Below are 12,230 nucleotides of genomic sequence, written 5' to 3' on the forward strand. Positions count from 1 at the left end.
TCTATTGCTATAAATTGTCCTCTGAGGACTGCGTTTGCTTTGTCCCAAAGGTTTTGGTACGATGTGTTTTCATTCTTGTTTGATTCTAGGAATTTTTTGATTCCATCTCTGATTTCTTCTATTACCCAGTGATGTGTAAGCAGGGTGTTATTCAGTGTCCATGTAATTGATTTTTTTTGTTTGCTCTTCCTGTTGTTAATTTCTACCCTGATGGCACTGTGGCCAGAGAAGATACTTTGTATTATATCAACATTTTGGATCCTGTTGAGGATTGCTCTGTGGCCTAAGATGTGGTCTGTTCTGGAGAATGTTCCATGTGCATTAGAAAAGAATGTGTACTTTGCAGCTGTTGGGTAGAGTGTTCTATATATTGTCTATGAGGTCAAGTTGACTGATTGTGCCCTTTAGGTCTTCTGTATCTTTGTTGAGTTTCTTTTTAGGTGTTCTGTCCTTTACCGAGAGTGGTGTGTTGAAGTCTCCTACTATTATTGTGGAAGTGTCAGTTTCTCTTTTCAGTGGTGTTAGAGTTTGTTTTATGTATTTTGGAGCCCTGTCATTGGGTGCGTAGATGTTTATTATGGTTATGTCTTCAGGATGGATCGTCCCCTTAATCATTATATAGTGTCCTTCTTTGTCTTTATGGTGGATTTTGTTTTAAAGCCTATTTTATCTGAGGTTAGCATTGCCACTCCTGCTCTTTTTTGGTAGCTATTTGCTTGCTATATTTTTTTCCATCCTTTGATTTTTAATAAATTTGGATTTGTGCTTTTTAATTGTCTTTGGCTTCTAAACATTTTAATTTCTTGCATTTTTAAAAAACAGGGTTTCAATAGTTTATTCAGAGTGTTTACAACTCTACTGAGAGTGATCAGATATCTAGTCCATAATAATGACAGAACGAAGTCTGAAAATATTTTCACATGTCCCAAACTCCTTGGTTAGAGTTGAGTATGGATACATGGTCTAGAATATAGTTCAACAAGGCACAGGAATTCGTAAAATGCTGATTAAGTTACACATACATAATTTGCGGCTGATACTCATAGTCTGTACAGACAGCATTTTCTAATTTTTATAGGTAATAGATTGAATGGAGTCCCTGGGTGGTACATCCTTTAACACATTCAGCTGCTAACCAAAAGGTTGGAGGTTCAAGTCCACTTAGAGGCACCTCAGAAGAAAGGCTTGGTGATCTACTTCTGAAAAATCAGCCATTGAGAATCCATGGAGCACAGTTCTACTCTGACATACATGGGGTCTCCATGAGGTGGAGTCAATTTGATGGCAACTGTTTGTTTGTTTTTAGATTGAATAAAAGTATTTTAAAAAGAAAAAAGCTTACCTATTCTATATTATTAGGCATACATACAAAAATTAACATTAATTGGTACAGAATTAACAAAAAGTTTTTCACTGCATTTTTGATATTCCAAATCTCTCTGCTTACCAAACTTGACTTTGTGTTTTAGATACATACAGTAGTGCAATATCAGAATTCATATATCGAAATCTGTTGTACTCAGGATAAATAATAATTTTAGAGGCAGGAGTATTCTGTTCCTGCTTATCTTTCTGAAAGAGATCGTACTCTCCAGCAGTCATAGATTCTTAATTTGCTTCCTAAAACCACAGGAAACTGTGTCAATAAGTAATTGTTCCCCCCATAAAAGACTGTGTTGGTTTCCATGTAATTAAATACAAAGTGATTAATGTCCCTTTAAGGATTTCCAAGTCTTAAGAGGAGATCCCATATTATTGATTACTATCAACTAACATAGTTTCCTGTTTTTTAGATCCATAAAAAGGCATGATTTTCAGTCACAGTACAGTTTACTTTCTGTGAATGCTTTCACCTACCATTATCAATTGTCCTTCCACAAAAGTGTGAACTCTTTTTCTTCTTTTGCACAGAAACCAGAGTCTATACATGCTGTACCACTTGTAATACAATATAGAATTTATTTCCCAAACCTGTCCTTCCTTTTCTCTTACTAGTACCCTCTCTTAATCTAGCCAAATATCTATTCCCTCTACAATAATTTTCTCTCTGAATGACTTAAACAAAGAGCCCTAGTGGTGCAGTTGTTAAGTACTCACCTGCTAACTGAAAGGTTGGTGGTTTGAAGCCACCAGCCGCTCCATGGGAGAAAGATGTGTCATTCTAATCTTCCGTAAAGATTACAGCATTGGAAACCATATGGGGAAGTTCTACCATGCTGTATAAGGTCGCTATGAGTTGGAATTGACTTGATGGCAACAGGTTTGTTTTTTTTTTTTTCCATGACTTAAACTAAAAAAAAAAAAACAACCAAACCCATTGCTGTCTAGTTGATTTGGACTCATAGTGACCCTAAGGGACAGCACAGAACTGCCCCACAGAGCTTCCAAGGGGTGCCTGGTGGATTCAAACTGCTGACCTTTTGGATTAGCAGCTGTAGCTCTTAACTACTACACCACCAGGGTTTCTGACTTAAACTCAGATTATTAAAATTTTGAAGCATCCATTCAACATCTGTTAATACTTTATTAGAATAAGTAAACCCATCCCAACTTACTCTTGAATCCACAAATGATAGATGATGTCTGGGATCTTTAGGGTCTCTGATTAGTAGAACAAGCAGCAAGGGAAATCTTGAGACAGACTAAGAAGACAGACAGGAAGGTCAGTGGATGGGAGGACCAGGGAAAAAAAACTAAAAAGGGAGTGAGAGTGAATGCTCCCATGATATTTAGACCTTCAAATACCTTGGCCCCGTAACCATGAATCCAGGTCTGACAGACAATGGAAGTCCACAACTTACTCATTGAGGCTAACCAGGCAGACTGCTGCTGTAATCACCAGATCATCTGGAATCAAGCTTCCTCCACAGAATTGGTGCTCACCTTATTTTAGGGAGACCTGCCCAAGAAGAAACTGAAAAAGAAATCTAATATACATCTCCCCATAGACATTCTCCCCTCCAGAAACATTTGAAAACAACTCTTCTTATCTGACATTCTTAAAATACTTACCTAAACAAGTTACTTAAGATATTGTAAAAATGGCTTGGGGGCAGTGTCTGACCTCCTCTAACTTTACAATGGGGAAAGAGAATCAAGATCAACAGCCCAAGGCTGATTCCTGTGAGGCAGAGGTGTCAGACGTGCCTCCTCTCTCCACCATCTTTACCAATTCTGACACCAACCGTCCCTCCCATGGCTCCCTCTACTTCACTGCTGGGTTCAATAATTCATTGCAATGGCCACATGGAACTCACAGACCATATTCATTCACAGTTATGGGGTTTATCAGGGAAGTAACAGGTTACAATTAAGGTTCAGGAATACTCAGGATTCAGTTCTTCCATCAGGACAGCCTCTTCCCAGCTTTGCTCACAGGCACGCATGTCTCTGGCCCCTTAGTCTCTGCCCTGCTCAGGCAAGTGTTACAGAGCTCTTTCATCTCTGCCAATAAATAACCCAAGGCACCCTACTCCGCCAGTAAGCCTCAACCAAAGGTGGTTAGTTCTAATTTCATGGGTCGGCAGACCTAGCTCCACAAAGTTCCTGGAGGCACCCTACTCCACCAGCAAGTCTCTGTCCCAAAGGCACTCAGCTCTCTTGGCTCTGTGGGCTGGGAAGGCCACCATGCTGTCTCTCACTTGTCTCCTGGTTCTGCTGCCTCTGCTGCTGCTGTGTCTCACCATCTTCAGTGTTACAGCTCTCTCTGTCTCATGGGTCTAGGAGGGTCTGAGAGCAAGGATCGCAGGTCCAAAGGACGCACTCTGCTCCTGGCTCTTCTTCCTTGGTAGTGGTGAGATCCTCTCTGTTCTGGAATTGGCTCTCTTTTAAGCCTAGTGGGATGGCAAAACTGACCAATCCTCTTGGTGGACCACAATTACTGTTATTTGCATAGTCCCACGAAATCACTTGGGTGGGAGTTACAAGATTGTGGTGAGAAAGGCCACACAAAAGCAATCCATCACACCGCAGATATATCCCATTAAGTAAACTTTTTGGCAGGGAGGTGGAGTGGGGTCAAGAGAAAAATTACATAGTAACCTACAGTCCTGATGTTTGAAATAAAGGAAATATTTCACTATCTTCTCATTAAGAAATCAATGCCTTTGACATAGTGACCTGCCACGGATGCCCACCAACTGTTGAATATCTCCAACTAATAATTCCAGAGAAGAACCCAGGTTCCAAGGCAGCTTCCTTACTTTTCAAGTCAACTGCATGAATTCCACACTTCAGTCCTGCATGGGAGAGCATATGTGTGTGTATCCTCTCACATACAGCCTTATTTAAGAGTTCACCTTACCAAGATTTCACATTGGGACTTTTCCTGGCCTCCACAGCTGCAATCTACCCAGTTTCTTTTCTCAGGATATATCCCTTTGTATGTCCCAAGTCCCAGAGTCACCCCCATGTTGAACAGAACATGCTACATGGATTCCCCTGCCGCTTGTCAGTCTGAGCTGCAGTAACAAGAGAAGACCTCGTCAGGAATGAGCCAGCTCTCCCTCTGGTAACTGAAATGGGGCTTACTTTGTAGTGGGGGGTGGGGGTGTACACCAAATAATTTGTTGTGGTGATGGTTAGGTGCTGTTCAGTTGGTTCGGACTCACAGTGACCCGGTATGTACAACAGAATGAAACACTGCCCTGTCCTGCGCTATTATATTTAAAGATACTGGGTAACAACATATACTACTGTGGAAGAGAGACATTTGGCTTTGCTTAGTTACTTCCACGTCATTATTTTTCCTTGGAAGAGGCTTCTCAGCACAAGTGTGGTTAGTAAAGTGCCTAAAAACTAGAAATCCAGAATCTAAAGAATTTCAAAAAGAAAATCTGGCCCAAGCCCTTCTTTGTGAATATCTGGGCCCGAACTATTAACCCACACCCTTTTCTCCCAAAACGTGACAGAAGGTGTCTACAACACGGGGAGATCCAGGCCGAGGAGGAAGGAACCCCTCCCTATCCAGCACTCTCCAGACTCCCGGGCTCACCTAGGCTTGGAGGCCAATCGTGAGCAACAGCAGCAAACCGGCCCCCGCGAGCGCCGCGATGGCCTCCACGTGCCCGCCGGACCTCGGCTCCGCGTTTCTTCGTCGCTAGCTGCAAAAACTAGGCGAGGAAGGTAGGCCTCCCCGCGCCGTGTTCCTTCTGCCCTTCCGAAACAGCCCTGGAGCCGCGATTTTTATTCCCAGGCAGCGGCCCTAATGGGGCGCATCTGCAGCAGCTCCTGGGCGCACAGCTTTCCCTCTTTGGGATGTTTCTGGAGCCGCAGCCGCTCTCTAACCGCCCGGATTGCCTAGTGTCGGGCCATCTGGCCCTAGAGACAGGCGAAAGGTGATTCGATGGCTGGAAAGCCACTCACAAGTGTATAGATAGATCTAGGGAGTAAGGTGGTCAGGGGCCTAGAACACAAATGAATTCTGTTCCAGACCAGAGGGTCTGGGCCAAGCCTAGGGTCTGTGAATTTGGTCACCTATACAAGGCACGAGGAGCCCTGGTGGCACAGTAGTTAAAAGCTACGGCTGCTAACCAAAAGGTCGGCAGTTCGAATCCACCAGCCACTCCTTTGAAACCCTCTGGAGCATGAGTCCGCATTGACTGGATGGCAATGGGTTTGGTTTGGTTTTTAGTGTACAAGACACAGTCAGCCAGATGTCTGAAAGGCAGAAGACTCATTAAAGCTTACCATCGTACTACCCCTTCTTCATCTAAGAAAGAAGCTGATTGAAGCCTTTCATACTCAGAGCTTTCAAATACTTTTCTGGGTAGCAGTATTATCGATTTTAGTGGAATTGGCTGAAGATGTAGGTAGGAGTCTAGGGCATCTGCCTACACCCCACCATCATTTAAGATTATCAAAATTAATTCACTGGTAAGATAATCATGTCAGAATTTCTATACACAGTACGTTGTATTAAGTTCATCTGAGGTTGGGAGAGGCGGAGGGGAATAAAGCCAGCATTTGGAGTGGATTTACATTTTATCAGAAAATTAGGGCAAGGGGGAAGTTGAACTCCCTCCCTCAGGCCTACTTGTCTTACTTCTGTGGAAAATAGATATAAAATTTCCTTGAGATGGGATGGTAAACAAATGGAAGGAGACAGGCAGGAAGTAGGTAGGTGGATAAGAAAATGGAAGAGTTGAGGTGGAGGGAATACAGGTATGATACTGGCAGGAGACTGTCAGCAGGGGGCAATGACCATTGTAACTGTAAAAGAGAGCAGAGGGGGAAAGCTTAAAAAGGGACTGGCACCCAAATTTGGAACACGTTTCTCAAACGTTCTTGTCCCATAAACCTAAAAGAGGCTTCTGTGCCCCAAGCCCCACAATGTTGAAAAGCTCTAGAGCCGCACTGTCCAATATGATGGCTACTAGCCACACGTGCCTATTTAAATTTAAAATTAATTAAATCAAATTAAAATTCATTTCCTTAGTCACACTAACCTCATTCTGATTGCTCAATAGCCAACGTGGCAGTGCAGCTAGAGAACATTCCCACCATCACAGAAAGTTCAACGGGACTGCGCTACTCTAGAGAGTGGCACCATTTCATTTTGAGTATTTATTTCAAATAAAAACACCTTTGATGGCAGTCTGACTGAATAGATGATTCCTGGGACTCACGGTTGAGTGTTTTGAGGAGACTGGGAGGGGGTTCAGTAAAGTAAACAGTTCTTCTGTGAAAATAAAGTACTGACCCTCCAGGCTTGAATAATGTCTAGAAAATCACCAGCTATGATGAGCTGCCTGACCAATGGTCCTCACCACTCCCATCCCTAAGTTTTGCTTTCTTCTTAGTGATCTCACAAGAATTATCACTGGAAACATCACATTGGCCCCAGAGGTACGTCGCTCTACAATGAAAGCTCTGATCCCCCAAATGAACCCAAACTCCTTTCTTCTTAGCAAGAGGAGGGTAGGTTAAAATCATCAAAAAGCCTTTAAGCCTTTAAACCATGGTCCGTTGAGTCGATTCCAACTGATAGTGACCCTATAAGGACAAAGTAGAACTGCATAGGGTTTCCAAGGCTGTAATCTTCACGGAAGCAGAAGGCTACATCTTTCTCCCGTAGAGCGACCAATGAGATAGTCATTTTAAGCCCTGGTAAGTTTGAACTTCCGGTAAGCTTACCTTCTGGTTAGCAGCTAAGTGCTTAACCACTGCACCACCAGGACTCCTTCAAAAAGCCTTTACCGAGTAAACAGGAGGGGGAAAAAATGAACATGTGTCGTGCAAGAACACTGGGCCCAAAGTGTTGAAGTTGCTGGTCACACCATGGCTAACATTCTGCTGAGGCTCACAGACTGTCTTGTTGCTCTCTTCTGCACGTGGGGCACACACAGCTTTGCAGGATCTTCTGTGGGTTGTTTCACAGCTGGGAGTCTCTCTGGGATTGCGCACTTTATTTCCTGTTACAGCACAGCTCCTTTTGTTTCCAGAGTTCAAAATTCACAGCCTCAAGTGAAATCCTATATATATATGAGGATTGATCCCTTACAGGCCTAACAAAACGATGCCTTCCCATTAAATTAAAAAAGATACATTCAATAAGAATTGCATACATACAAAATAGCCAGGTCATTAGGTTTAGATTCATATTTTCTGTTAAAATGATGGTTTAAGTATAAGTTGAGTTTGTGGTGATGTTGAAGTATCCAAATGGAATTTTCTTTTTCTACTTCTTTCTTTAAAAAAAAAGAAAACCTTTAGAAAAGGATGTCAGGGAGGCGCAGAGTGGGTTAGACTACCCCAGATTGGACTTGTGATATATAGGAGATCTGCCTGTAATTTTGATATATCTTCATTAGGTAAGGACAGTAGTGATCTGCTATTGGCAGCCTTTCAAGACTCCTGATGGAAGTCTCAAATCTAGGGGTAAGTATAAAATTAGGACGTGTTAGGTGACTAATCTGTAAGAGATGAGCAAATCATGGACAAATAATGTTTTGTGTTAAAAAAAAAAATTCCATCCCCAGATAAACCAGTGCTCTAAACTCCAGCACCCTCCCCAAAGTCTCACAAAACCCAGGATTTTGCACAAAGGGAGTGCTGTTGACCTTAGAAAGAGCACTTTCCTTTGAATATCTGTTGTAGGACCAGATATCCTGGTGATGCAGAGTATGTGAAAGATGAAGGTACAGAATATGTGTGAAGATAATTCATTCAAAACGTTTCACCATGAGGGACAGAAAGAGATGGGGTAGCAGCTAAAGAAGGAAAGGCCATAAAAGAAGGGTTTTTTCAAATGGTTTTTGATGGTGGTTACTTGTGTGCGTGTTTTAAGATAGAATTGACAAGAGCCAGCAAAAGGAAAAAGTGAGAGATGAAAAAGAGAGGCTAAGGGATGGAGTGAAGTTCCACAAGAAGCAAAATCCAGAGTACAGGGCAATTCTATTGCACCCACAGGAGAGAGGACAGGATAGCACTGGGTGCAGGTAAGTTTGTAGATGAAGTTCAGGATATTGAGAGACTACCTCTCTTCTGCCTTTTATTTACTCAGGTGAAGGTACCTGCTGATCATGAGGAGGGGGTAAGTTCTGAAATAATCATTCTAAAGAATGAAAAAGAAAGCAGACAGAAAACAATGAAATGAATGAATGAGGAGAGAAAGGAAGACTGTCTTTTTAGATAAAGCACACAAGTATCGGTGACATCGATATCAATGGGTAGTAAACACAGAGTACTTGAGAGACTGAAACCAGACATGATTATTTTCATCATATTTTATATAAAATAAACATTTACATAAATTCTATTTTGGAAAGACCTAGGCAAAGTGTACACAATCAGACCTAATGGGAGAAAATTTTTATGGGAGATATATTTGTAACTGGGGCAGCAAAAGTAACAAAAATGTACATTTATATACAACTGATCAAAACTGGAATGAAAAGCACTTTGGAACAAAGAATGTGATACAAGTTATTCCCCTGGCAAAAGGAGGAATCAGTGTGAGTCACAGCAAGTCAAATGATTTACACATGATAAAAGCAAACCATGGCTTCTACAGGTACTTTCTTAGGAGGAAGTTCTTTATCTTTTTTCCCTAGAAATGTACCAAAATCACTGTATGAATTTTTAAAGGCATAGACTGCAAACTAAGAATAATTTACTCTGCCACGTTAAAGTATCGGGCAGTTCAGTCAGTCGCATTTAGGGTTGTGTACGTCAGTATTTTGTTGTGGTAATTCTATTAAAAATCATTAAAATACAGGGCAACATTTATGAGTTATCTCAGATGCGGAGCGCTTTCAGTCAGATTCAAAGTCACTTCTGCAGAGGCTCTATGAGACAAACATGACTGAGACACTTAGTAACTTGCCCAGAGTGAGGTGGCTCCTCAATGGCACAGCCAGGACTAAAACTCAGATCTCCTGATTCTTGGACTAGTACTTTCCTCCTACAGACAACATCAAAAGGACATTATGCACACCGGAACTACCAAATGTGATATAAGTATATACCATGTACACTACTGAGAATGGGAAGAAACTGCTGGATTTCTGAATGTAGACTTTTTTTTTTCCAGTTTGGAGTAAATGGTGGTCTAAACTGATAAACCAATAATGACCATACACTGAGATGGGTGCTGATTTTATGAGTTACATGCCCTAAAAGTTTTAACTGAAAGGATCCTTGGTGATATAAATGGAACATTTTAATATCAGCCAATTGATAGACATGAATATCATCAATTCTGTTGTACCATTTTATTTCACTGATATTAAGCCTTGTCTTTGATTGCAGTTATTTCCTCTCTTTAAGTTACATAACTACTAAAAGCAAAAAATAATGAGGAAAGTGCTGTTTTTGGAAGGACTAGTCAACATATTTCTCTTTCACATTAAAAACTTCAAGAATAATCATAAAAAGTTATAATATTTCCCTGTATTATTTTTGGCACTATAAGCTTTTCTTACTCAACTATAGCGTACAAGCAAAATTTGACAGGTACTTACTCTCTTAAAATATAAAAAGATACCATTTAGATAGTTAAGTTTTTTATATTTGGGAGATACCAACATACAATCAAATCAAAGTATATGTGACTTGGAAACCAGGAAAAAAATTAAAAATAAACAAAGCACCTATAACTGCATTTGCTTTGAATGTTGTTAGTAATATCCTATAGATTTATTACTCTAAGGGGTACATCCAGCACAAATCAAAGCAGGTTTTTTTTTTTTTTTTTTTTTAAAAACAACTGATTCCAGCAAGTACAATTAGGAAATAATTAACAAAATCTGATATGTGTATACACAAAGAACAGTCACATATCTTGGTATGAACTCTATTCCATATGCACCTTCTACGAGTCTTAAAAAGTATCAGTTTATATACTGGTCACCTTATCTGGTACATGCAAATAACAATTCATTTCCATCTAAGAACTAAGAATTCTGTAAATGTAAGGCCAAATCATAGTCCAACTGCCACAATTGCAATCACCTGTTCATCAGTCTGCGCCCAATAGCCTCAACCAACCAACTGTGCCATAAATCATTCTTTATAATTCTTTGGCTCATTTTAGTCTAGATTTAAAAGTAAAAATTACAAAAAATTATAAACCTCTTTTTTGTAAAAGTCAAACTCCCATCAAAGTTGTCAGCTTCACAGTGGTTCTCTAGCCTAGCTGCATATTAGCATCACCTGGGCAGCCAGGGCACCAGGGATTTCTAAAGCTCCCCAGGGGATTGTAGGGAGCAGCTAGGGTTGAGAGCCTTTGTGTGTGAGGGAACAGAACTCAACTATCAGCTGAATGCAGCTCTTCAATCTGAGGAACCTGGAATATTCCATAGAGACCACAAAAAAAAAAAAAAAACAAAAAAAAAAACCACACAGTTGCTTTTTATTCCTCCTGCAATTATAGCTTTTGTAGGTCAGTTTGTATTTTCTCACGTAGAGTCTGGCTGAAATGCAGGTTATGAGAAGCATATGCACAACCACAGAAAACAGCTTGCATCCAACTAGGTACCGCCTGCTGTGGATTTCAGAGTTTTACGCTAAGGTTATCAAGTTTATAAGGAGTTAGAATTAAAGTGCTGACAATCCTCTTTGTCTTGTGATAGGCATCACACCAACTCACATGAATATATCTCAGGATTCCCTAAAATAAAATTTCTTTTCTTTCAAGGTAGCTGACTCTTTGGTTTAGTTCACCTGTTTTATATCACTCAGTCTTGTTTTCTGAATATCTCTAATAGGCTGAAAACATCTGAATAAGTTCTAAAATCCCAAAACACAGCTGCCAAGAATTTTCATATTTTTTAAACCTCTTTTTGGGTCCTAGTTTTGGGGAACTGATAAAAAAAGGTGAACATTGATTACTTGGCCTATTAAATATTCTGAAATGAGTAATTCTTTAGGTTAAAAGAAGCTTCTAAAGCCATTCTCATGGCTTATATGTCAAAGGACATGTCAAAGGACTGTCATGTAGATGGGATGTTGAGGGCTAGGAGACTTGGTTGTAGAGGACTGAAAAACAGGCTAGACAGACCTGGAGTCAGACGGGGAAACATGCACACGAGGAACTCTAAATGTATCGAAGAAAAATTAGCAAATGCTGCTCAGAGTAACACAGTCGCAAATAAAGCTGATCACTGGATCACGTATTCAACAGGCCACAGCAATTTCTGTCCTGTCCTGAGTCCCTTCCCTCCTACTCAGGACCAGCTGGTGGCACGGTGGTTAAGAGTTCGGCTGCTAACCAAAAGGCTGGCAGTTCGAATCCACCATCCTTGGAAACCCTATGGGGCAGTTCTACTCTGTCCTATGGGGTCACTATGAGTCGGAATTGACTCATCGGCAATGGGTTTAGTGTTAAATGAAATTGTAAGGCCCCTTGTTAAAAAAATTATAAGAATTTCAAGATGGCGACAGCAGAGTATTCAACCAAGCACAGGGCTCTTCTGAGTGTGGGCCTGTGGGACAGCACGAATTGCACTCTCATGGCAATTGCTCTGATCCTCCATTTCAGAAAAGTGCTATCAACTCACGTACCATCATGCCTTCATTAAAGGCAAACGGGATGCCTCTCTGAGATCCTGGGTGATCTACTTGGTTAGTACACTTGGCTGCTAACTGAAAGGCTGGAAGTTCAAGTCTACCCAGAGATGCCTTGGAAGAATGGGCTGGTGATACACTTCCAAAATATCAGCCATTGAAAACCCTATTGGAGCACAGTTCTACTGTGACACACATGAGGTCACCATGAGTCAAAATCCACT

General features: G+C 40.9%; 1 protein-coding gene across 1 annotated transcript in view; it reads right to left on the reverse strand.

Annotated features, from left to right (window-relative positions):
• Positions 1–4,275, reverse strand: part of OVCH1 (ovochymase 1) — a 51,557-nt gene extending 47,282 nt beyond the window's left edge. The window contains 5 exon segments of the mRNA XM_023738105.1: positions 1,448–1,472; positions 1,474–1,601; positions 1,604–1,620; positions 2,802–2,899; positions 4,120–4,275. Of these exon segments, the coding sequence (XP_023593873.1) occupies positions 1,448–1,472; positions 1,474–1,601; positions 1,604–1,620; positions 2,802–2,899; positions 4,120–4,254 (403 nt within the window). The 5' untranslated portion in view covers positions 4,255–4,275.
• Between the last annotated feature and the right edge of the window lie 7,955 nt (positions 4,276–12,230).

Source organism: Trichechus manatus, unplaced genomic scaffold (genome assembly GCF_000243295.1).
Source record: "Trichechus manatus latirostris isolate Lorelei unplaced genomic scaffold, TriManLat1.0 scaffold00112, whole genome shotgun sequence".
NCBI classification, from domain to species: domain Eukaryota; kingdom Metazoa; phylum Chordata; class Mammalia; order Sirenia; family Trichechidae; genus Trichechus; species Trichechus manatus.